At 37.6% G+C, this 26,857-nt stretch overlaps 2 protein-coding genes and 1 long non-coding RNA gene across 3 annotated transcripts; all 3 read right to left on the bottom strand.

The window, feature by feature from the left end:
• Positions 1–1,646: 1,646 nt before the first annotated feature.
• On the bottom strand, positions 1,647–2,487 carry LOC125478169. The gene is made up of 3 exons (XR_007258918.1): positions 2,397–2,487; positions 2,234–2,276; positions 1,647–1,761 (listed from the first exon to the last, which is right to left on the bottom strand). It is a non-coding gene; the product is annotated as an uncharacterized LOC125478169 (long non-coding RNA).
• Positions 2,488–5,560: 3,073 nt separating this feature from the next.
• On the bottom strand, positions 5,561–10,477 carry LOC103963320 (putative disease resistance protein RGA3). The gene is made up of 3 exons (XM_048585944.1): positions 10,225–10,477; positions 9,195–10,141; positions 5,561–6,862 (listed from the first exon to the last, which is right to left on the bottom strand). The coding sequence occupies exons 1-3, from the start codon at positions 10,397–10,399 to the stop codon at positions 5,561–5,563; spliced, it is 2,424 nt and encodes an 807-aa protein (XP_048441901.1). The 5' UTR covers positions 10,400–10,477.
• Positions 10,478–11,609: 1,132 nt separating this feature from the next.
• On the bottom strand, positions 11,610–16,085 carry LOC103963324 (KH domain-containing protein At3g08620). Its single transcript, XM_048585943.1, has 6 exons — positions 14,980–16,085; positions 14,186–14,334; positions 13,137–13,253; positions 12,720–12,836; positions 12,423–12,566; positions 11,610–12,144 (listed from the first exon to the last, which is right to left on the bottom strand). Exons 1-6 carry the CDS (start codon positions 15,146–15,148, stop codon positions 11,998–12,000), a joined length of 843 nt encoding a protein of 280 aa, XP_048441900.1. The 5' UTR covers positions 15,149–16,085; the 3' UTR covers positions 11,610–11,997.
• Positions 16,086–26,857: the final 10,772 nt, after the last annotated feature.

Raw genomic sequence — 26,857 nt, 5'->3', positions numbered from 1 at the left:
TTGATTTGAAATAATGAAAATTTCTTTTCTTAATAAATGACAAAACAGGGAATAATTCTACCTTGTCAATATCTCTTATTGAACATTTTCCTCTTATGTACACACGACAACCTGTAGAAGCTTCCACCCGCTTTAGTGAATTGCCTCTAGGACCCAGAAGCCGGCCAACAAAATTGAACTACAAAATACAAGTTTCAGTACCACAAACAAGAGAATTCTGAGATAAGGTCCTTAAATAAGAACTTTTTTTCTCAGTCGATCATTAAATCATGTGCGGCTGAGAATTCTGAGATGCTTTGAGAAACATGTACTTATTTTAAGAACCTTATTAAATAATAACTCTGTGTGTGTGTGTGCGCGCTTGCGCATGCAAACACCTCCCAGTAAACATGTTTTTGTTAGCCTTAAACCAACTACCTTGAATTTAAGATTGCAATTTAGCAACGTTTCTTAACGCACTGTCAAGTTATATGAGTGGCTTACATTTGGAAAGCTGTCTACTGGAATATCCAAGCGCAAATCTCTTCACAATGTAGGAACTTGGACTTGATGGTGCAACTTGCACTCCATATTCATCCCTTGTGGACCACCTAATCTCTGTTACATTAGACAACCAAAGCCAAACTATTGAAACTAGACGCAAAAAAGATGAACAGATGTAATGTTGCGGTTACTGATAAAAAGATAAAACTGAGAAAAAGAGGGGAAGATGGGAAACCTGTAGCGCATTCCATATAAAATAAATGTGAAAAAGAGTATTATAATACAGTCAACGTAGTGGTAATCCAAACTTGTCAAACAACACAAAATGGCAAGAGAGTAAATAAAATCAATTAAACTTTAACCGTATTATAAAGCTGAAACTTCCACTATTTACCATATAATAATGGATTTAGTGGTATATGAAGCCAGTGCATTTACTGAAACTCCTCACTCTCCAATGTCAGATGACATAAATGGACGGTTTATCATTAATATGATACAGAATTGAACAATCGCGATTATAAAATTTTTATCGTGATTATACGTTGGGAGAATCCATGCAAGTGTTTTGATCGGAATCCCAATGCTCCCCTTACAAGTATTATACCAAAACAACTTAAGAAAATTATAGACCACAAATTTCAATCCTTCTAACATATTGAAGAAACAATCCAGTTGAAAGAATTTGGTGAGAAACAAAAAAATTGAAAATGGTCAACACTTTCAGATTCACAATGCCACTAATCGAGAAACTCCACAGGTCCTCTGGTCGTCGGAAGTTGTAACTTTCGATTGTCAATCGAAGCTAACGAAGAAATGCCAGTTGAGACGAGTTGGTGAATTAAAATCACAAAGAGAAACAAGTCTGGGCCTGTGGAACGAAGGATAATCCGCTGAAGGATGAACAATTAAGTCCAAATTCGTTGGCATCGTATATTTCTCAGCATCCCCACTAGACATTTGAGAAATTGCATGATCCAACTTAGTGCCATCAGCAAGTAGAAGCTGCAGGAAAAAAAATTACTATGAGTATTAACTTTCAAACTAATTCTGTACAGTAAAACAGAGAGCCTGATAAGACCGCAGCAGAAAAGCTCGCATACTGTGTAAGTTGCAATTTTGGCAGCATGAATCCCTCTGCTCTAGCATTTTCATTTCCTATCGTAGAAATTTACATCCTCAACAGCATACCCTGCCACCATTGAGGCATAGTGAGTTCCATGAACGAAAAAAGCCCTTGAAGACTGGCATGAGTCATATCAAAGTTCAATGAGCTTGCTGCAAAATGAACATTTCATATGGTTACTCTCATAATAATATCACTCTTGATAATTTCAGCAATAAAATTGGTACTCAACAGTCATCAAGTTACTCAAGCGATATCAATTACAGACACAAAATCAACAGAATTCAAATAATTGTGCATATGATTCATAAATTACAAGGAGCCCCAAAATTCTCAGTCTAAAATCTTCATAAGAAAGCAATTACAGCAGTTCTATAATTATATAACAATCGTTAACCTAAAAACAAGTCTCGAGATATATAAACAATTTTCCTCATTGTGCAGGCACCAATGGAATAAGTAAACTGCAGGAGATGGAAGCAACAAATGTGATAAATCTACCACTACCATTGTGATCAGGATAAAAAATCATTAGCTTGCAATGGATGAAAGTATGAACTAATATCTCCAAGTAAAACAACAAACACCACATCGCTGGGAAAACATATCTTGTGCTATCCGTACCTAGACTCTGCTTGCACCTACTGCACATTCGAGTAAGAGCGTCCTGAAAAAACACCATAGTATGCCAACAGAATTATATATGCCATTGGAAAGCACAGCATATGTATATTAAGTTAACTTAATTACTAGAAGAGAAAAGGGGGTGGGAGTCTGAAAAACTTACGTTGCTTAGTTCAGTGCGAAGTAAATTGGCGAGGTGTCGCATGGCTTCGACCCAACCACTCTGGTAAAGCCTTCACTCCCTCAAATAGTCGATACCTAAAGCAGTTAAAGAAGTGAAGTGTTGAATTTGATGAGGCAGAGACTTGAGCAATGGCCACCTGTTCAAATGTAACGATTCAAGTTCCAGTGATCCAACTTGAACATCAGGATAGAAATTGAGCCTCCCTCCCAGAACCTGCCAATGCCCTTTTTTTTTTTTTTTTTTTTCAATTCTTGAATTATTGCAGACCTTCTAGCAGATTTAAACTTTTCAACTGATAGTACAATGCTTGGAATATCATATAGCATAGCAAACTGAAGATTCTTTTACCTAATTTCTGCAAAAATGCAGGTATTCAAATCATTGTTCATAAATCACAAGTAACCATAAATTATATCAGCCCAAAATCTACATAAGGATAACAACAAAACAAAAAGCAATGCAGTAATTCTATATATTATATGAACATGGTTTTACATGACTACAAATCTTGGCATTACTCATCTAACACTACTTGGCGCTGGCACTGTGTGATTAAACAAGATTCAATCCTATGATGGATATTCAAGCTTGCGGTTCAGCACTCATACAGATGAACTAAATAACGTAAACATATACCGAACTTATGTTGCCGAAACTAAGAAAGATAACATGTAAAAGAGAATGCCCACATGGTTACCACTAGAAGAGGCTTGCTAGCTTGATAAGGACTGTACTTAAAGGTATATCATTGAGAAAGGAGGGTAGATCAAGAAATTAATATTTTGTGCATCAGTACCTGGACTCAGTTTGCACCAATGAAGCATCCTGAAAAACACCACAGCATGCCAAAAGAAATATAGATGCCAATGGGAAACACATAATATATATAGTAAGTCAGAAGTCAACACTACTAAGCATTTAGAAGAGAAGAGGAGGTACGGATTTGAAAAGCTTACCTGGATTAATTTCAATGCAGAAGTTGGAGCCCTGTGGAGTCGTTTGTACATACAACTGGAATAGAAATAATCTTGGAGAACTGTGGCCTTGCACACCATGAAATTTGGTAAGGTACAGCCTACCATCGATTCAACTGATGTGTGACTTAAAAAGGAGAAGTGAGGTGTTGAATTTGTTGAGGCAAAGACTTGAGCTCCTCCCAGAACCCACCGATTTCCAAATAACGGAGAGAATGGAGGCTGTCTAAACTTGGAAGACTCTCTAAATTCGCGATGTCTCTTATTGTCAGCATCTCAAGAGAGTGGGAATTGCAGGCTTGAAAATTATTGAGTAATTGAAGTTCTTTTACCTAATTTTTGCAATAATGGGGTATTTGACATTTCATCAAGTTAGTCAAGGATATGAAATAGAGATAAATAATCAACCAAATTCAAATAACTGTTTATACGATTCGAAAATCTGTTCATAAATCACATGTAACCATAAAAATATCAGTCCAAAATCTTCATAAGGATAACAATAACAAACAGAAGGTAATTGCAGTAGTTCTAAATATTATATGAACATGGTTTTACACGATGACAATTATTGGCATTACTCATCTAACACTGCTTGGGTGCTGGCAGTGTGTGATTAAACAAGATTCAATACCATGAAATTTGGTTTTCCCAATACACATTTGTTGTAGTGTCGCAAGGCGTTGCATAGCTTCAATCCAACTCTTGTCTCAGAAGAAGCCTCGTTGGCCCATAACTGATTTAAAAGAAGAGGGAGAAGGATAAACAAATTATGTTATACTAGTTTAAATTTGAGTGTAGTACTATTGGAGACACGAAATAAAGAAGAAACGTTAGCTCTATTATTTGATTTCAATAATTTAAAACTTACTCATGAAATCTCGAATGTGAGAAATCTTAGGCCAATCTGTGCCGCTGTTCCTCCTGCATCTTTCCTCTAGAAGGGGATGGCATCCATAAATATAGAGAAATTCTAATTTGGTGAGGCGTTGCATAGCTTGGACACTTGGTAAATTCTTCAGATTCTTGCAACCTTGAATCTCCAGCGATGTAAGGGATGTAAGGCTACCCAACCATTCTGGCAAAGTCTCCACTCCCTCAATTCGAAATATCCACAATTCTGTTAGAGAAGTGAGGTGTTGAATTTGTTGAGGCAGAGACTTGAGCTTAGGCCAACCATACAAGGTTAGATTCGTTAATGATCCAACTTCAAATCAGGGAAGGAATCGAGCTCCCCCCAGAACCCACCGATCCACAATGTCTGCAAGCCAGTGGGCCACTGTAGCCCCGTTGGCAGATATTTTAGGTTTCGCCAATTTTACAATCCACAAAGTACGGAGAGAATGGAGGTGGTCTAAACTTGGAAGAATGTGTAAATTAGGCATACCACATAATTATCAGCGTCTCAAGAGAGAGTGGGAATTGTAGGCTGCTCACCCAACTTTCTAATCTTTCACAATAGTAAATATCTAGTAGTCGAAGGGAGGTCATGGTGCGCAAGTCTGAAGTAGATTGTAGGCTAATGCACTCCTCCTCCTTCTCAGCTCTGCTACTTTTGACACCAACGATGATAGCTTTGGGCAATCCCCTATCACCAATTCCTGAAGAGAGGGACATTGTTGTGGAAGAGCAGGTAAGCTTGCTAATTCACGGCAATCACAGATTGTCAATTTCTGAAGAGAGTCGGTGAGGGACCCGCTGCCTTTAATTTCAATTGATGTCAGATTATTGCAATTCCGTATTGTCAATTCCACGAGACAGGCCCCTGCACTCAATGGGACTGATATTCCATTGTAATTCCCTATACTCACTTCCAAGAGAGAGGCCCCTAAACTTAATGGGCCTGATAATCCATCGCAATTCTCTATACTCAATTTCTGGAGAGAGGTGCATCTCTTTAACCCACTCGGTTGGCGCGACAATCCTTCACAAGAAGACATCTCCAACTTTTGGAATAGAAAATTACTCGAAGCAATTTTTCAATCTAGAACAATTTTTTACGGTCAACATCTCGAGACAAGGAAAACCACAAGTTTTTTTCCTGACATTGTTGGTACTTGCTTCCATTCATTTAGATCATCACACTCAGAAATATGTAATACTTTTAACTTTGGAAATAAAGTAATCATCTCCTTACTTGGCGTGGCTACAAGATCATAACCATAGAACTCAAGCTCCAACACATTTCAAGCTAGCCATTCCTTTAATATTAAGCTCCGTAAGATTGGGTAGATGACCGAGCGGTGGGACTCCTTCACATTTGTCACATCCAAGTAACTCAATCTTCTTCATCAACCCATTCATCATCCACGTTGGAAACTTATCGCCCATGAAGTTTTCAATACTTAAGTTCTCCAACTCAAGATGTGGTCGGAGGCCTTCTAGGACACCTTCCTCCTCGTTGTCAGTTGTTGACCTATCTTTTGTCCACTTGAAGTGTAAATGGCGTACTTTCGTCTTATCCTCTAACTTAGCTTTCTTTGCTTCTTCTCCATTCTTCACATGCTCCAAATGACAAACAATTAATTCACCCTTCAATTGTTTCAGGCCAGCCAACTCTTCAATTCGACGACCAATCTCATTACCCACCGAAAAGTAAGGTAATGTTTGAAGGCAAGTTAGCTGCCCTATTCCCTGTGGAAATTTCGTCCTCATGTCAAAGTAAATATGCCTCAGGTTGATCAAGTTTTGCAGTTCTTTTGGAAACTCTTTAAGGGCACAATTCACTGCTCTTAATGTCTGAAGGTTATAGAGCTTGCCTATAGATTTGGGGAGAGCTTTGAATCTTGTTTTAGAAATGTCAAGATACCTTAAGTGTTTCAGCCTACCAACTGAAATTGGAAGTTCTTCAATATTAGCATTCCATAAATTCAAGACGCGTAAAGCTTTGAACCGTGGAAGAATGTTAGCAGGAACTTCACTGTTGTCGGAAAACAGTGACCGCAATTTCCCAACACTTCTTGCTGGAATATTTTCCAGTGTAGAAGTAGAAACCCGAGCAACATGTCGAATCTCAAGTGTATTATCTATGCCACATAAGTCTCCCATCAAGCTTTCAGATTTGGACACAAGTTCTGCCAAATCGTGCACAAGATCATGCATCTTGCATTTGGTAACAATGCCATTGTCACCCATCGTAGCATCTTGAAACAAGGAGCTCTGCAATAGAATATCAAAATACTCATTGCCTGTGTCCTCCATATCTTTACTTTCGTCATGCGAAGCACGGAGTAGTCCTTGAGCCATCCAAAGTTGAATCAAGTTGTCTCTTTCAATTTCAAAGTCTTTCTCGAACATTGAGCAATATGCAAAACATTGCTTCAATGATGGTGATTCTAAATTGTCAAAACTCAACCTCAGGACTGGCATAATTCCATCTTCTCCTTTCGGTAAGTTGTTCCATATTCTATTGTTTTTAAACAACGACCATTCTTCAATGCTTTTTTTAGTGCGCAACATGCCTCCCAAAACCTGTTAATTGGATTAGAGAGTTTCTATCACATATTATCTACGGGGTACAGTAGTTCAACTGAAGTTGATGGAAAAGAAAAAGAAAAACAAGGAATAGTTTCATTTAATTTCAAGAAAAAACTGGGAGTAGTTTAGATCTAAAATTGACTTTAAACTTTAAACTATTAGATTGGAGATGCCCTAACAAAATACCAATTTAAGTCATAACAAAATAATTCATCCAATAACAATGCAAATGCTTTAAACCGCTTCAACTAATTTAACTGATTTTTACTAGACTTGTTCCTTTTTCTAAAGTTTTAATCCCTCTTGGAAGACCAATGTAAATTGAATCTTCAAATTCGAACACAATTCATCATTTTGCAAATAATATAACTAAAATTCAAGGGGCTTAGACCTGTTTGTTTACTACCAAACAAATGAATTTAAACGACAACCATGAAAATGAACGGTTCCATATTATACTGTTTTTCAAACGACAATCATTCTTCAATACTTTTTTTGGTGTGCAAAATGCCTCCTAAAACATGCTAATTGGATTAGTGAGTTTCAAAGGTGTCCTAAAACAATGTAGAAAATCGGGACTTGTATAAAATTTGGAAGTTTTGGCTTCCTTAATTATGAATCCCCTTGCCTAAAAGGACAAAATCTAAGCCATGTGCAAAATTATATATTAGCTTCCATTATTTTTGGTGTTTGACGTATTTCCCAAAGTACCCATTAAGTAGTTAAAACTTAAAAACATGTTTTATTCTTGATTTGTTGGGATAATGAATTAATTTTATAGGATATTTGGCCAATGGTCAATAAAACTTTACTAATTAGCCATATATCAATGGATAATTTTATTTTTGGACATAATTAATGAAATATTTATAGTAATTATGCATAGGTCAATAGAGCATGCCACGTAAGTTTAAGCTAGTTATAAAATGACTATTATACCCTTCTCTCTTCACTTTATTCCATTCCTTATTTCTTTCACTCTCCTTATTTACTTCATTTTCTCCCAATTTTCTATCATGTCTCTATCTCCCCTTCTTTCTCTTCACTCTCTCATGTTTATCTCTCTTATACATGCCTCTCTATCTTTCTTTCTCTTCCATCAAACCTGAACAAATAGTTCGATTAATCCCAGTGCTCTGAAACTTCCCCATTGCCAAACACAATCACAATGGCGAGAGAAAAAAATTAAATTCCAAAAAAAGTGCAACAATCGGCAGCAAAAACAAAACGCAAGCAAAAAAAAAAAAAAAAAAAAAAAAAAGAGATGTAATAGATATCCAACAAATCTTCAAAGGCTTTGGACATGGAGATTGTCTTAAGGGTAGTGTCCATCAAAATCCTCTTGAATTAAAGGTGCGTTTGCAAAGAGTTTTGCAGTTTGCAATTCAAAATCAAGAAACAGACACGTCATGTGTTTAAATTTAAATATAAAAGGTTGCACAAGTGCGAAGCATAGGAAATGAAAAAAAACAACCAGAAAACAAACACTGCAACATAGTGTCTAAATCACAACGTAAAAAGAAAAGAAGAAAAAAAAAAGAATCAGGAAACAAACACTGCATTACAGTGTCTGAATAAAAATATAAAAAACAGAACCAGGAAACGAACATTGCATTGTAGTGTTTGAGTCTAAATGTAAAAATAATATAAAAACCAGAGCAGGAAACGAACGTAGTGTCTAAATCCAAATGTAAAAATTAGGAGTTGCGTGAGGTGTGAAAAATAAGAGGTGTGTGTGATAAAAAAAAAAAAACAAAACCAGAAAACTAACACTGTAACGCAATGCCTGAATCCAATAAAACCAGAATCAGAAAATAGACACTTCGTTGCAGTGTCTAAATCCGTATTGACTTATTCCAAAATATGAAAATATGAGAAAATGATTGTCATTTAAAGTGGATGCCAGCTGTAATAGCACATTTTGTAATTTTTTTTATCTTAAATGTATTTAAGTATCACAATACATGATTGATGTATTTATAATTAACAAAAATATGATTGATATATTGTTAATATTGTAACTTTTTATTGATTTTATACCAAATCATCCAATTTTATCTAGTTTCTGCTTCGTTCAAATCAATAAGTTGCTATTGTTGGTTTTGGTAAAAAAAAAAAAAAAAGGTTAGAGACACCACATTTTGTATACTATATAACATATAAGTGATGTGTATGTGCTATGCCAATTAATAATTTTAGTGAAATTTCCACACCATCTAAAAGGTCATTCTACGTAATTGTACTTTAAAAATTCAAATTCAATTCAACCATTTTTCAAATAATATAAAATAAGTGCAAATCTCATGTTTTATATAATAGTACGCACCTTTGCCACCAATGGAACACCACCGCAATTTTCAGCAATCTCCCTTCCAATTGTATCAAACTCAGGATCCCTGTTATTGGTGAAAGCTCTATTTTTCATGATGGACCAACATTCATCCACAGAAAGTTTTCCCAATTCATGTCGCGGAAGTAGCTTTTCTAAGATTGATGCGACTTTATCTTTGCGAGTGGTGACAATAATTTTGGATCCTTTAGCAGAACTAAGCTTTGACAAACATTCCATGAAACTCTCCCATAGTTTGGAGTCTTCGTTCCAAACGTCATCAAGTACGAGTAAGTATTTTTTATCTTTCAACTCTTCGTCAAGGGACAAAAGCAGATTATGCTGATTATCTTTAGAAGGGGCTTTTTCCCGATTAAGTTGTTCTGACATTTGATGTAGGATGAAATTGACGTCAAAAGCGTCGGATACACAAATCCAAATTTTTTTTTCAAAAAACTTGTGTATCGAATCCTCATTGTAAACTGACTTGGCCAACGTTGTCTTTCCGAGGCCTCCCATACCCACAATCGCCATGACCGCAAGATTTTCTTGATTGTATTTGGAGTCGGTCAAGGTTGTGACTATTTTTGACACATCAGCTTTCCTTCCAACGGGTATTTCATCTTTGCCAAAGAATGCGTTGGTTTGTCTGTCCCATCTAATCTCCTGAGAGGTTGCATCTTTATTCTTGGAAACTAGTCCAAGAAAAGATGCTTCGCTCTTGAGATCCACCAAGGATGCATTGATCTTCTGAAATTTAGGCGCCATTTGAAGACGAAATGCAAGTGGATTGGAGAGTGAAAAGAAGTTCAGAACCTTTTTCTTCATATGGTTTTGGATTTCGACTTTACGCCGATAACCTTCGTACTCGAGTTCATCGAAGACATCCTCAGCATCATGGGCTATGTCTTTCAGTTTCTTCAACCATGCCTCTATTGACGGATCTGTTGGAGAATGAATACAAGTTAAATAACTTTTCAACGTAGCATGTGTGTGCGGGCTTAGAGAAAGAATACAAGTTAAATACCTTGTGGTTTGTCGGCAACATTATTCAACAAAAGTTCAATTTTAGTGAATGACTCTTTAAGCTTTTCGAGTTCAGCTTTGAAACCCCATGCAAATTTGAATTCTTTCTGAGCAAGTGAAAGCACCTTCTTCAGTATTCCCTCCGCAGCAAAAGTAAGCACAGCTTCAGCTGCCATTCCTTCGATTCCCTGCAACTCAGCTAATCACAGTGTTTAATTTCTCTCTCGGATACAAATTACAGTACAAGGGCAATGGAGGATGATATGGTAGACAACAAATGTCGGTCGGTTTAACTTTTTATAACGTGAAAAAGGCCGTGCATCCAAGAATTGGAGGATGTATTCGATCCTTTGCTTAGACTAGTTTAGTTCCTTCCTTTCGTGGTGCTTCCAAGTATCTTACATTTTGAATTTAATTCGTCCTTGTTGATCCTTTGCTTTAGACACGTCTAGTTTCTTCCTTCCATAGTTCTTTCAAGTATCTTACGTTTTGAATTGAGTACGTCCTTGTTGGTGCCTTGAGTGTACCTCCTCCTCCTTTTCCTTGGGTGTACCTCCTTGTCTAGATTCTCATCGTGTTTCTGAATTTTCTCTCTAGTAGGGCAATACTTTTGCCTTCTAACTTATGAGAACTTTCTCATTCACTTGTTCTTTCCTTCCTCATTGCTTCCCAGAATCTTACCCTTTGCTAAATTGCTTTCAAGTTCTAACTCCGTTTCTTGATGCCTTCACTGTACGTACTAGCCCTTATGTGTCATCGATGTCGACGTAACGCTTTAGCTCTTTTTCACCAAATCATCATAAACAAGAAATCATGCATGCATTAGAGAATAACACCCCATATACACAGTTAATATCAATCAACAATTTTGAACCCTATAAAAGATACGAGTAGCACTCTATATGCACAGTTAATCTTACCCTTTGCTAAATTGCTTTAAACTTTCTCATTCTTTCTAAAAGCACCCGTCGTCCTCTCTGATGTGAAATTCATGTTCTGCCTTACGATTTACGCAACTCTATTTCTTATTGTATCAATCAAAGCCCGTTGTTAGGCCCATAAAACAAAAATTGGGGAGATAACATTTTCAAGCCCATTCACTTTTAACCCGATCTCCAACCCTGTATCAAAAACGACTTATATGGAACATGTTCACCATAACGTTTCAGTTTGATAATACAATATAATGTGTAAGTTTTCTTGGGCATGACATTGCATTATTAAACAAAAATACCACATGGCAGTGAATCTGTTATATATAAGTAGCTCCTTTGTTTTTCACACAACCAAGTCATCTTTTTTTTTTTTTTCTTTTTCTTTCAAGCAACAATATTTGGGGTGAGAATTAGGGGTAAGCTAATGAGTCGGACTTAAATTGGCATTGAATTCACCATCTAAAGGAGCCCATAGTCGAGCTTACGGCATCCCACTTAAAAGTAAAATAAACAATCGATGCATATTCCACTTTCGAGTTTAGACAACGTTGAATTAGTAACAAATACATGGTCAGCACAACAAAGAATAACTTACATGACATAATTGTTCTACTTCTACAATCACAATCGACTACAAACACGAAAGCTATAACAAAAGAATATCTCGGTTCATCCGTATATCTTAATGTCATGGAAGAAAACCCCTGCATTGATGCTCACCAACGCGTCGTCCCTTAACAGTTTGCACACAGAATTGAATTACACCGAGAAGCATACGTTGGCAAGCAAGCTCAAGAGTCGTTCGGGAGGACGAACCAATAGAAGAGTTAAGTGAACCATTACAGACCAGTTTTGGCACGCTTCATCCCGCTTGAAGTGAAAGGAGAGACACTACCATATGGTTGAGGGCTCTCTTCTCGTAAATTGGATTTCAGCATAGCTAGTTCTCTCAATTGTTCCCTCTTGTAGTGGTCTTGTGACTCATCCTGAAATGAAAAATGACAATTTAATATCCATGATTTTTGTGAAAAAATGTGACTAAAAACCGAGAGTTATAGCTCACAGTTTGTGTGAAAAAATGCGATTAAAGACCAAGAAGCACTTTTATATGAATGAAGAACATCTACTTATTGTCCATTGAGGGAAGGAGAAATCAGTTTCATGATTTGTTGCAATACGTATTTGAGAAAAAAGATACTTGATAGCGTAAAAGCAAAATAAGTATTTGTATTGGAAAGCCGAAGGGACGAGTCAAAAACGATACCATAGGTTTGAGAAGTTCTTCTATGATTTGTTTTGCCTGTCTCAACCGCATATCAACAATATTAGCAGGCAATTCAGCCTCAATTATAATGTGCAGTGGATCATTCAGATGCTCATAACCCGGTCTTCCCCTCAACGATTCCTCCTTGAGAATAACAAGGCAAGAAACAAGTGTCAAAATACATAAACAAAATAGATAGCATAAAATGGAACACAAGAAGAAGAAAAAAATGAACTTGATTTGAAATAATGAAAATTTCTTTTCTTAATGAAATGACAAAACAGGGAATAATTCTACCTTGTCAATATCTCTTATTGAACATTTTCCTCTTATGTACACACGACAACCTGTAGAAGCTTCCACCCGCTTTAGTGAATTGCCTCTAGGACCCAGAAGCCGGCCAACAAAATTGAACTACAAAATACAAGTTTCAGTACCACAAACAAGAGAATTCTGAGATAAGGTCCTTAAATAAGAACTTTTTTTCTCAGTCGATCATTAAATCATGTGCGGCTGAGAATTCTGAGATGCTTTGAGAAACATGTACTTATTTTAAGAACCTTATTCAATAATAACTCTGTGTGTGTGTGCGCTTGCGCATGCAAACACCTCCCAGTAACATGTTTTTGTTAGCATTAAACCAACTACCTTGAATTTAAGATTGCAATTTAGCAACGTTTCTTAACGCACTGTCAAGTTATATGAGTGGCTTACATTTGGAAAGCTGTCTACTGGAATATCCAAGCGCAAAATCCTCTTCACAATGTAGGAACTTGGGCTTGATGGTGCAACTTGCCACTCCATATTCATCCCTTGTGGACCACCCAATCTCTGTTACATTAGACAACCAAAGCCAAACTATTGAAACTAGACGCAAAAAAGATGAACAGATGTAATGTTGCGGTACTGATAAAAAGATAAAACTGAGAAAAAGAGGGAAGATGGGAACCTGTAGCGCATTCCATATAAAATAAATGTGAAAAAAGAGTATTATAATACAGTCAACGTAGTGGTAATCCAAACTTGTCAAGCAACATAAAATGGCAAGAGAGTAAATAAAATCAATTAAACTTTAACCGTATTATAAAGCTGAAACTTCCACTATTTACCATATAATAATGGATTTAGTGGTATATGAAGCCAGTGCATTTACTGAAACTCCTGCCTTAACCACACTTTGACTATATCCTGGATCAAAATGAATTCACAATTGAGAAAGCCGCCTAATGCAAACACATGAATTCAGAAAAAGTCAGTGGATAACTGACCCAGGAAGAAACAATGCCGTAGGCTGATACATAAGAATGTTTTGGCAGTCCTCAAGTCCACAAAAAGAGTAAGCAACACTGTGTCTCAACCTGTGGATAGAAGACCACCATAATTAACTTCCATATTCCCCATACTGCATTGCACATTCTAATCCCACTTCAGGCAAGATCCAAGTCTTCCGAGTGGAATACTACTGGCTATCTCTCAGGACCTGAATATGCTTTCTTCTTGCTGAATGCCACACTACTATTTACGAGTTTTATAACTAGTTTTTCAGACTGACATTCTTTTCATACCAGTTACAGAGGCATGCACAGACAAACATACAAATCTAGCAGGAAACTCATTTAGGCATATGCATATTAATTAAATCAGGCAGGGGGCAGCAAGAAAGATAATCAATAAACTACTGTGTTATATATAAAATAAAATGAAAGTGCGGATGTGCAAAATAATGGTGTTGCATTAGGGAGTATATAATTGCCAACACTTACATCATGAGGCCGTCCGTTCCAGCCACCGAGGCCTGACCCTCTATATTTTGGCATTATGTCTGAACCAATAGGGCTAGGACTTCCACGTTGCAGTCTGTCAAAGTCACCAAACCCTTGGTTGGGCATCATTCCAGAGACGCGAATTATCTCTATCAATACAGAAGAGTACCCAAGTTAGCAATTTCCTTCCTCAACATAGAACACAATGAAAACAAGAATATAGAGCATGGAATCAGTTTCCTGTCTGAGTTCAGCTCGTCAATATTACGAATAGAAAACTCATGAGTAGGAGTGATTAGTGATTACACGAAATGATGGAACACATAACGTAAACAAACATACAAGTCAACTCCAACACTGGGGGGAAAAAGAAGTGTTCCATTTTACCCCAATGAGTTAAATCTTCATGCCCTTCCTATATGCAGAAAATTTGACATTATACTCTCCTTGTCAACAAGTTCAGATCCTTTTTCCTCAATCATTTCATAGTTCATCAATTACCCAATTCCGAAATACAGAAAGGAACAGCAGGTATAGCTTTTTCATGGCATAATCACAATTGGGTCACGGGAAAAAGATGAAAGACTCCGGTTTCAGCACAAACAACATCCAGAAAAGCTATTAAACAATACACAGAGAGAGAGAGAGAACAGCATACAGAGCTTTTCCATTGCACAATCTCAATTGGGTTCACAAACAAAAGCTCAAAAACACCGAAAACAATTCCAAATCCGAATCAGAACACAGAAAATAAGAACTTAATCCGATAGTAAAAAGATGGTTTTGGTAGAAACCTTGATTCAAGAGGCGGCCGCATATGGGGACGACCTGAGCGAAAGGCCCGAGCTTTTGGTGCTCCGCCAACAGCTCCGTCAAGTACTGGCTGTCCACATCCGGCAGCGTTCTCAGGTGCGGAGAAAGCGCTCTCGCCGGTGAGAAATTCTGAGCGTATGAACCCGACATTGAAATCCCAATGGAGGAAAAGAGCTAAGAAGGGTACAGAATTGAGTGAAATGGTGAGAGACTTGTACTGTGCTGGTCCGCTGAGTTTGCTGGGTAGAAGTGAAAGTAATGGTGTGCAGAGTGGTGGGGTTTAGAATTGAGAGGGTTTTAATGGCGTCTTTTGCTTGCCTGCTGTAGCTAGAGAGAGAAAAAGAGAGGAGAGAGAGGCGATGCGGACTCCATATCTTTCAGAATTCCAGACACTCCTCTCCTCTCTAGCTCCTTCCTTCTCTGTCGTTGCTGTAAGATTTTACGATCGACACCTCACGCCGACACTGACAGGAGGAGGATAGCGAGTGAAACCACGCGCTTTCGCAGCGGGTGAAATCGTGGATCCAATCGGCTGCTGTGGAAAGGTCACCGGATGTGGGACCAGGGGCCGCAGGGTGGGGCCGGATCCAGCTTGTGAGTAGTGCAAATGAAAACCACTCTCCTTTCTCAGGTGGGGCTCGCGTTCCTCCTTCACTCCCTTGAATATTCGCATGATCGCATCGTTAGTCTACACCTCCTACACTATACAATTTTTGTTTAAAAAAATACAATTAGAGATGAGACTAATATTAATAATCGCGTTAGTAATTGTCAACTGTTAATATATTTAAGAACTAGTAGCGGTCTATTAATACGTTATGATTACGATTTATATTGATTATTGTACGCAAGTAGTTACATATTTCTATTGTATTTATTTATGAAAATTATTATTAGCATTTCAAGAATCTTATTCTACACCTTTTACAAGTGTATTTTTCTTTCCAAATATAGAAAGTTTGGAGTGTAAAATGAGATTTTTGGAGTGCCAATAAAAATTCCCGTATTTATATCCGATGATTGTTCACTGATGCGAGATTTATACGCGTACAAATTAAACCCTCTTTTTGACAATTGTAGTATGGATGTAAGTAGGGATCGTTCTGGACCGGGGATTAGGAGGGCTTGCTAAAACCTTCTAAATTGACTTGAGAACATAAAAACAATATAAAACACTAAACTAGACTCAAAGAATGTAAAACTAAAATTTAAAACATTAAGACAAACCAAAAGACTCAAAACTAATTTTGGACGAATTTAAGATTATGGCTTGATTCAAACTACTTTAAAAACACAAACTAAACAGATTCTAAGCACTAAAGAACAAGAAAGTAAAGGGGGGGGGAAAGTTTTGATTTGACGAAAATTGAAATAACAAAACAAGTTAATAAACTGAGCGGAATGTAAATATGAAATTGTGATGGAATGAATGGAATGAAGGCTAGCTAAGGGGTTCTTCTCCACACATGTTATACTTGCATACAAGATTGATTCTCAGTTGGTCTTTCGATAAATTATGAAACTCAACACTCCGGATTAATTTGGTCCGCTTAAATTAACCGTCAAGTTTTCCTTAAGTTAATGAATTGGATGGGTTTGCGCAATGCAATTCACAACATTCTCCAAAAGTCCTTTACGTGAACGGCACAATAAAGATACAATCAAAGATCATTAAGCATTATGAAAACTATAAGTGTTGACGAGGCATTCGTTACTATGATGAGCATGAAACTCGTGCCAAGAATATGTTTAACACGATTGTTTATAAGCAACCTCCACTACTTGTGAATATAAGTTCATAACGATTAGGTGAAATTCACTTATATTCTAGCGTCATATTTATGCATGAAAATTAAGTGCGCATTCTTAATAAACATTCATAAATAAGCTATCAATCAAACGGTTAAACGAATTGAATCCACAACTTATGAAATTCCAACGAAAGTTAATCAATTCATATTGCAAATATAAACATAGTTTCGAATCACCCCCTACCTAAAGGGGGTTTAGTTCCTCATAACTTTGAAATCAAAGAAACACCTAAACATTCCAACAACTCAAAGCTTGAATTGTATGAACGTTTAAGCACTCTTCTCTTCCATACATACAAAACAAAGAGAATTAAAATGAAACTTTGAAATCAAAGAAACACCTAAACATTCCAACAACTCAAGCTTGAATTGTATGAACGTTTAAGCACTCTTCTCTTCCTCGTTGTAGCACAAGGTTTAAGGATAGGTTTTGTGATGGTATGAAGTGTTTTGGAGGGATGGGAAGTGGTTGGATAGTGGCTGCAATGGAGGAGAAAAACTGCACAGAAAATGGGAGGTTATGCACGGCAATGAATGTGTGTTTGTGTTGTGTGTTGTATTGTGAATGGAATGGAAAATGAATGAATGAATGCAAGGGTATTTATAGGAGTAATGGAGGGAACATGACAGCTAGGAGGTGGGTGGAAATGTGGCTGAATGTTTGGTGAAGGATTATGAATGAATGCATGTGACTTTGCTAGGTTGGAAAGCTGAAAATCTGAAAATGCAAATGGGAATCTGAAATGCAAAGGTGGCCACGGTTTTGAGTGTATTTTGTGTTGGAAATGCATGTGAATGCATGTGAATGTTGTTTGTGTGAAGTGTATGTGAAATAAAGGGTGAATGGTGGCTGAAATAATGATGGAAAACAGCTAGGAAAAGTATGGAATGCATGTGAATTGTAAAGGGAAAAGCTGGAATTTGCTAGGAAGTCACGGCATGGGATGTTTTGGTGCATTGCGGCTGATTTGTTTGTTGGTTAAAGATGCATGTGGATGAATTATATAATGGGAAAGTATGTGATTGACAACTAGGATGGATTGTGGCTGCAATGATGAAGTGTGATGGTTGAAAATGGCAAGGGAAATGAATGTGTTTGGACGGCAATGATGGTGTTTTGTGCATGTGGCTGCAATGGTGTGTAATGATGGAGGAATAAGTGCATGTGGTTGAATTGGTGGTGAATGTGCATGACAAAGAATGGATTTGGCTGCAATGGTGTGTAATTGGGCTAGGGTTTAAGTGCATGAAATGGACCCAAATTGCTCCCCCTTGCATGGCAAGGAATGGTGTTTGTGTTGAGCCCATGGCAATGTGATTGCAATTGGGTTAGGGCCATTGTTTTGTGTCCTCAAGTGCATATAAGGCCTTCCATTTTATCCATCACTTGGGCTCCAAGAATAAGCTATCCATCCTTAGCCCCATAGTGCTCCAAAAAGGGCCCAAAACACTCCACAATGCATCCTTTCGTCAAACACGTCTTATAATCCTGAAAACACACAAAAGAAGCATAAAGAACTAAAATAACTAAAGAAACATAACGTAAATGCACGAGAACAAGCCATTTAAGTTGCATGAATATGCTCCTATCATGTGTTGTGTGCCAAAGTGTCCACCACATGCATATGTATGGCAAAAACTCAAAATGGAATTAAATTCAGATTCATGAACACAACGACGCACAATCTGATCCGGGCATATTTTCCACAAATAAGGGTCGTCCCAAACATAAAAACGTGCATCCTTTTTTAATTTATCACGTTGAGCCTTGCTTAAAGTGTTAGGAACTTGGTTAGACACCAAAAAATTAACCAAATCGGCATACCAAGGGGTACTTACCTCAACGGACAGAAGTTGTTCATCCGGAAACGTTACTAAAATGGGAAGGTCCTCTTCTTCACGCACCATTCGAATTAGGTGGTCAGCCACCACATTTTCACATCCCTTCTTGTCCCTAATTTCAATGTCGAATTCTTGAAGTAGGAGCATCCAACGAATGAGCCTTGGTTTGGCCTCCTTTTTGGTGAGAAGATACTTCAAGGCTGCAAGGTCAGTGAAAACAATTACTTTAGTACCGATGAGATATGATCTAAACTTATCTAATGCAAATACAACCGCCAAAAGTTCTTTTTCGGTTGTAGAATAATTCAATTGAGCATCATTTAAAGTGCGTGAAGCATAATAAATAACATGTGGCTGTTTGTTTTTCCTTTGGCCCAAAACAGCTCCAAGGGCATAATCCGATGCATCACACATCAACTCAAAGGGAATGGACCAATCTGGTGGAGTGATGATTGGTGCCGTGGTGAGGAGGTCCTTGAGGTGGTTAAATGCTTTCTCACACGCCTCGTTGAACTCGAAAACCACCTCTTTTTGAAGCAATCGGCATAGTGGCTACGCAATCTTGGAGAAATCCTTTTTGAACCGCCTATAAAAACCTGCATGACCAAGAAACGAACGAACCTCTCTAACCAAAGTTGGAGAGGGTAAGTGACGAACAAGGTCTACCTTAGATTTATCTACTTCAATGCCTTTTTCAGAGATAATATGTCCTTGAACAATACCTTGCTTAACCATGAAGTGACATTTTTCCCAATTAAGCACAAGGTTTGTTTCAACACAACGGTTCAAAATCAAACTAAGATTATTCAAACAACCATCAAATGAATTACCAAAAACACTGAAATCATCCATACAAACCTCAATAATTTTCTCAACATAATCTGAAAATATGCTCATCATGCATCTTTGAAATGTGGCAGGTGCATTACATAAACCAAATGGCATGCGACGATAAGCAAATGTACCAAAGGGGCATGTAAAAGTGGTCTTTTCTTGATCATCCGGGGCAATAACAATTTGATTATAACCAGAATATCCATCAAGAAAACAATAAAATGAATGACCCGCTAACCTTTCAAGCATTTGATCTAGGAATGGCAATGGGAAGTGGTCATTCCTCGTGGTGGCGTTTATCTTCCTATAATCAGTGCATACGCGCCAACCGGTTTGGATTCGGGTGGGCACAAGCTCATTCTCCGCATTTTCCACCACCGTCACTCTAGATTTCTTGGGAACACATTGGATAGGTGAAACCCACCGACTGTCGGAGATGGGGTAAATCACTCCACAATCAAGGAGTTTGATTATCTCCTTCTTCACTACTTCCATCATCGGAGGGTTAAGACGGCGTTGAGCCTCTCTAGTTGGTTTGGCCCCCTCCTCAAGAAATATGTGATGCATGCATGTGGCGGGACTAATACCTTTGATATCGGCCAAAGTCCAACCTAGGGCAGATTTAAACTCCTTCAAAACACGCACTAGTTTCTCCTCTTCTTGTGCCGTGAGTGATGAAGAAATAATGGCCGGTAATGTCTCCTCTTCCCCCAAGAAAATGTACTTCAAATGGCTTGGTAGTGGTTTGAGATCAAGGAAAGGTGCCTGAACTATGGATGGAAGCAACTTATTAGTCGAAATGGGAATTGACTCAAAGTTAGAAAACTTACCCTCGTGCCTAGGCAGTGACTCCAGGGCAGCAACCAACTCAAGGCATTCCATACTAGGAGGCACGGCATGCAATGGAGTGTGTGTGTCGTGGGTTATCAAAAGCTCTCCTCCCTTGGTTTTGAGTTCCATGCTTCGTGTAATGACATTTCCAAGTGCATCGGCGTTCAAATCTTCAAGATATCCCTGCGCCAAAGAGTCAATTATATCAATGGAGAAACATGAATGATCCTCACTAGGATACTTAATAGAATCAGAAAGACTAAAATTAACAACTTCCCCATCAAATTCCATGGACAAAGTTCCATTAAACACATCAATCTTTGTCCGAGCTGTCTTCATGAATGGCCGGCCAAGTAGGATTGGCAACGAAGGGGCATGGTCAGATTCATCCATCTCAAGCACATAGAAATCCACCGGAAAGATTAAATGATTTACCTGCACTAACACATCTTCCAAAACTCCCTTTGGATAAGCATTAGATCTATCGGCCAATTGTATAATTACACCATCATTTTTCAATACTCCTAGGTTCATAGATGCATAAATTGAATATGGCATGACATTTATAGAAGCACCTAGGTCTAACATGGCAGATTCAAAATGAGTGTTACCTATGACACAAGGAATGGTAAAACTACCCGGATCTTTGCATTTGGGGGGTAGTTTGCGTTGCAAGATGGCAGAGACATTTTCACCTACCTTTACCACTTCCTTGGTCGACATCCTCTTCCTAGTGGTGCAAAGCTCTTTTAAGAACTTGGCGTACCTCGGGACTTGCTTGATTGCATCCAAAAGGGGTATGTTTACTTGAACTTTCCAAAACATCTCAAGGATGTCCTTCTCAGCTTCTTCTTTCTTCGTTTGCATGAATGATAGGAGCATATTCATGCGACTTAATTAGCTTGTTTTCGTGCATTTATGTTGTGTTTACTTAGTTGTTTTAGTGTTTAAGGCCACTTTTGTGTATTTTCAGATTATAAGGCCAAAGTGTGCAAGAAGATGCAAATTGGAGTCTTTTGGAGCGAAAGAGGAATGAATGAGTTGAAGACTTGAAGAAACGACGAATTCCTACGCCAACGATGAATTCTTACCAAAACGAAGAATCCTACTCAAACAAGGCTTCCTATTTTAGGAAAGTTGACCCTAAGTTTCCCGTTTTGGTAACCTTTCCTAATTCTAAACGTCCATATTTTCTAGCCACTTTATAGGCCTCGTATGCACTTTAGGACAGAAAACCAAGGCCCTAGCCCTATTTCCCTTCCTAGCCGCACCTTTATATTTATGTTTTAATTTCCTATTTTCGTAAGCCTTTGATTTAATTTTAAATAAGCTAGGGTTAGTTTTCTGAAACCCTACACATTTTTTACAACCTAGCCGCACCTAACATCCACCCTATTTTTCCCATAACAGCCGCAACCATCCCATTTTGATTATCAGCCGCAACATATAGCCATAATTGTTTTCCCCATTAATTCCATATCCCATAATTCATCCATCATTCACACCTTAATATATTTTATTCCATAACCCTACTCCATAATTCGTGCAAAAACCATTCCAGCCGTGGGTTTTTCAATTGATGCCATTGATTATTCAGCCATTAACCCTTTTATTGTGATTCCAGCCGCAAAACCCATGCATTCCATTTTTAATGAGCACCATATATTTTATTTCTTCTTTGCCGTGCATAAGGCCAACACCATACCCTAATTCTCCCTTAATTTATTCTCTAGCCGCAAATCCCATTCTAGCTTAAAAAACCGTGCAGCCATTCTTTCCAATTATTCAGCCATTCCCTCAATTTCCCCCAAAAAAAACCGTGCATCATCCCATAATTCATCCATCTTCACGCAGCACATTTTTACAACCTATAGCCGCCACCATATTTCACATTTTCTTATCAGCCGTGCATTACATTTTTTCACCCTAACAAAGCCGCAGCAACCCTTCCATTCCAGCAGCCTCCCTAAACCGAAAGCCTTCACACACAACTTCCCATCATTGCCGCAGCAAAGAGAAGAGGAAAGAGGACTTAGACGCGCATAAATTCAAGTGGATTCGTTGGGCGTTCTAGGTGTAATCCATCCTTTGTTCTTTATGTTTAAATTCAATTTTATTTTTCTTGTTGTGAATATGAGAGGCTAAATCCCCCTAGTTAGCTAGGGGGTGATTCGAAACCATGTTTATGCTTGCAATATGAATTGATTACTTTTGGTTGGAATTTCATAAGTTGTGGATTCAATTCGTTCATCTATTTGATTGATAACTTATTTGTGTATGTTGATTGAGAGTGCACGCTTAATTTTCATGCATGAATATGATGCTAGATTATGAGGGAGTTTCACCTAATAGTTACAATCTTATAATCACAAGTAGTGAAGGTCGCTTGAAAACGATCGCGTTGAATGAATTCTTAGCATAAGTTTCATGCAATTCATAGTAACGAATGCTTCGTCAATGCTTATGTTTTTCATAGAACTTAATGATTCTTGCTTGTATCTCTATTATGCAATTCATGTAGGGAACTTGTAGGGAATGTTTTGGGTTGTCGTATGCAATCATCCAACTTAATAACTTGTGGAAAAACTGAGGGTTAATTAGTGCAATTCACGGTTAATTTGGGGCGTTGAGTTTCATAATTTATCGAAAGACCAACTGAAAATCAAATTGTATGCAAGTGTGACATGTGTGGAGAAGAACCTTCTAGCTAGCATTCATTCCATATTTCATCACATTCATATTTAAATTCTGCATTTAAATTACAATTTGTGCATTTAATTTATTTTCGTCAAAATCTCAATCCCCCTTTACCTTAGTGTCTAATTTAGTTAGAAAGTGTCTTAATTTGTGTTTTTAAGTGTTTTGTATTCTTTGAGTCTTTTGATTTGTTTGAGTGTTTTTATTGTTAGTTTTGCATTCTTTGAGTCTAGTTTAGTGTTTTAAAACTTTATTTTACGTTTTTGAGTCAGTTTCCAAGTGATTTTGCAATCCCTCCTAATCCCCGGTTAAGAACGATCCCTACTTATTCATATACTACAATTGTCACAAGAGGGTTTTAATTTGTGTGCTTACTTAGTTCGCATCAAATTTTTGGCGCCGTTGCCGGGGATTAGCAACTTTGCTAATCCCTTGGTTCTTTTCTTTTTGGTTTAGTTGTTTCCGTTTTAGTTTCTAATTTAGTGTTGTTTTCTTTGTTTGTTGTTACTTTTGATATTTGATTTAGTTCTCTTTCTTTGATTTTAGGTACTAGAGAAGTAAGATATGGATTTTGATAGCATTCAAGCTCAATTGGCAAATCTTACTTCTCAATTGTCGCCGTATGCCGAAAGGACCACAATGCAGAGTGTCCCTACATTTGGTGCTTCATATAGGCAAGGATTTCAAGCCAATCAATGTCCACAAAGAGATTGGAGGGATCATTCGAACTCTATATGGTGGGAAGCTCAACAAGTTCAACGTGAAGCATATTGGCAGCCATATGAGGAGCTCTATTCAAGACCTATGCAGCCATCACAACTTCATATGCAATATGCTCAATTAAATTCAAGTTCATCAATAGATTATAATCAAATTCTTAATGAATTAAATTCTTTGGTGCAGGGGTCACAAAATCAAGCCAAGGAGGCTCAACAAGAAGCATATTGGCAACCATATGAGGAGTTCTATACGACACCTATCCAGCCACCACAACCTCCCCCACAACAATTCCAATCAAGTTCAAGTATGTCCATGGATAATGATAAAAATTTTCAATTACTAACCTCTTTGACGCAGGACGAACAAAATCAAGATAAGAAGTTGGGTAAATTGGAGGAGCAAATTGGGCAGATTATGGATTTCATGAAACAAATTCAAGAGCAAAGTGAACTCTCCAACTCAACTATTGAAAATTCGAAGGAAGATTTTGAAATCCATAATGCTATCACTTTGGGAAGTGCTATGGAGGTTGGAGATGACCTAAAAATGTCCAAATATAGCCTCGAAGTGGATGAGGAGCTGCTAATTGAGGAGGAGGAAGAAGACATGCACACGGCAAGGGTAGAACAACCCTTGCCACAGCCCCCTAAGCCCTCGAAACCACCCACCACAAGTAAGGACGTCCCAATTCCATGTTATTCTGATGTTATTCCACCCAATGTCCCTTTTCCTAGCAGGTTTTTGATTCCCAACCAAGAAGAGAGTAAAAAGGACATCGTGGAAGCCTTCCCAAAGGTGCAAAATGCTATTCCAATTCTTGGTGCAACACAACAAGTTTTAGATGGTGTTGAATTCTTCAAAGGACTTTGTACACCAAGAAGAATGATTCAAGAGAAGGTAGTGGCTGGAGAAGATGTAGAAGGCATCAAAGAGGACATATTTGAAACCACAAAATCCAAAGAAGTTGAATTTGATGACATTGGACAAGTCATAACCATCACATGCAATTTGGCCAAGTCCAATATCCCTGAAACTTTCAAAGGAGTGGTGTTTGTCATTGAGTTCTTGTCAGACAAAACAAGTAAGTCATCTTCTCCAAATTCCATTACATTTTATACTAACTGGCTGATTTTGATGAATCAGGCACCTACACTAGAATTCAAACCAATGCCGGTTCACTTCAAGTATCACCTTCCATTCAAGGATCAATTCCATGCCGTGGGACCTAGGGAAGTTTGAATGGAGGTCTCGTCCGGCTGGAAGACGTTAAAGCAAGCGCTTCGTGGGAGGCAACCCATGCAATCAACAAAGGAAGAACTTGGGAATCGCTCCACACTCAGATTTGCGTCCCTAAACCCTTTCCTTTGTTGCTTACTTTATGTTTTGTGTAATTTTTTTTTTTTTTCTTTTTTTTAATTGTGTCTAAAACATTGAGGACAATGTTTAGTTTAAGTGTGGGGGGGGGGGGTAACATTCTGTTTTGAGATATTTGTGCATGAAATTCGTAGGGTATTACCACCTAACATGTCTAAACTTGTTTCCCACTGTTTTTATGTGTTTTTAAGCTATTTTAGAGTGTTTTAGTGTGTGTTGATTGAAAAATCCGAAAATCCCATAAAAATTTGAAAAATTGTTTTGAAAAACCCAAAAAGAGTTGTTTTTGTGTGTTTGTTTGTGTCGTAGGTTACCTTCCAACGCAATGATGAGGATTTGGTTTTTAATTGCATGATGGTTAAAGAAAGTTACAAACATGGATGGACGTTTGATATACTCTTTGGTTTATGCTTGGTTGTCGTTATTGTTTACGAATTCACATGTAATCACAAATGATAAAAATTAGTTTTTGTAACATGCTTGAAGGAAGGAACTTAAACAAACGCTACATCCCTGTGAGACTTGAGCCTAAACGTTATTTGGAGAGTAATAATCTGTGTGTCATTGTTTTCTAAAGTCGTTGCATGATCTCATTATTCTTTGCTTGGTTACTACTTAGAAGGCGTTTTATCACTTAGTTCCAAATGCTAGAACTCATGCCCATTTCATTCAAAGCATGTCATTGATTTGCATACCACATATTCAAGATGAAGTTGTGTAGTGACCACCACCATAGCCAAATTGCCATATTTCCCTTTTCATTTGTTTTGTAGGATTTAATCCTGTTGAGCCTTGTTTAGCCTACTTTCTTTGTTAACCCGCATTATCCTCACCTAGCCTAGATTAGGACCATCCTTACCCTTGTTCTTGAAGCATAGTAAGCAATGAATTCCTTTTGATTAATGTGTTGCAGGAAATAAGTGTGGGGGAAGAATGATGGATGTGAGTTTATGTGCCATAGGCACGGTTAGAAAAGAAAAGAAAAAAAAAAGGAGAAAAGAAGAAAGAAAAGAAAAAAAAAAAATTGAAAAGTATTGGTTGTTGAAGTAAGGGCCCAAAACAATGAATTAGGCCCTAAGAGTTGTTTGAATCTTCCCTATTTGTTTAAAAGTTGATTTCTGCATTCTAAGGGAATTCTAGGTCTTAATTTCTTTACTTTACTCACTATTGCTTAAAGAACTTTTGTTTATCCCTACCTTTCCTTGTTAGCCAATACCCCAAGCCCCGTTACAACCCTTGACTTCTATCTTGAGTGTTGTGCATTTCAATTGTGGAGTTTGAATTTGGTATGAGCATATGGTGTCACTGGTTCTCGCATTTAAGTAGTAGCATTCCATTCATGAGATCATATCTAAACACATTTAATTATTCCAGAAATTGCGTTCTTTGTTATAACATATGTGAGTACTAGTCTTTCATGTTTACATCAATCTTCTCACATATAACTAGTGTAGGGTGTGTAGTCAGAAAATTTGAGTGAAAATTGAGTGCATAACGAGTGAGGAATTGAGGGAATTCTCTAAGGCATGTTACTACATTCAAAATGTGTTTTATTTGATTAAATGCGAACTAGTGAATGGTGACTATGATTAAGTATGTGCTTAAGGGGAAGTAAGACTAAAAGCTATGTGAGTAATGATCTTTGACATGTCATGTTTCATTGGAAATCCCTGAGGCAAACATTGGAAGGTTTAGGTTATGTTTTGTTTGTTTTGTTTCGTCTTGTTTGATTTAGTTGTTTTGTTTTGCT

The sequence above is a fragment of a genome, unplaced genomic scaffold (genome assembly GCF_019419815.1).
Source record: "Pyrus x bretschneideri cultivar Hongxiangsu unplaced genomic scaffold, Pyrus_bretschneideri_v1 Contig234, whole genome shotgun sequence".
In the NCBI taxonomy this organism is placed as follows: domain Eukaryota; kingdom Viridiplantae; phylum Streptophyta; class Magnoliopsida; order Rosales; family Rosaceae; genus Pyrus; species Pyrus x bretschneideri.
This window is presented reverse-complemented; position numbering and strand designations above follow the sequence as displayed.

Coding starts and splice junctions, on each gene's coding strand:
- LOC103963324 (XM_048585943.1), bottom strand. CDS start 15,148: ATGTCGGGTTCATACGCTCAGAATTTCTCACCGGCGAGAGCGCTTTCT. Junction 14,335..14,979: donor CGGCCGCCTCTTGAATCAAG/GTTTCTACCAAA, acceptor CTGTATTGATAG/AGATAATTCGCGTCTCTGGA. Junction 12,837..13,136: donor CAGTAGACAGCTTTCCAAAT/GTAAGCCACTCA, acceptor TGTATTTTGTAG/TTCAATTTTGTTGGCCGGCT.
- LOC103963320 (XM_048585944.1), bottom strand. CDS start 10,399: ATGGCAGCTGAAGCTGTGCTTACTTTTGCTGCGGAGGGAATACTGAAG. Junction 10,142..10,224: donor TGTTGCCGACAAACCACAAG/GTATTTAACTTG, acceptor ATTCTCCAACAG/ATCCGTCAATAGAGGCATGG. Junction 6,863..9,194: donor GTGTTCCATTGGTGGCAAAG/GTGCGTACTATT, acceptor TCCAATTAACAG/GTTTTGGGAGGCATGTTGCG.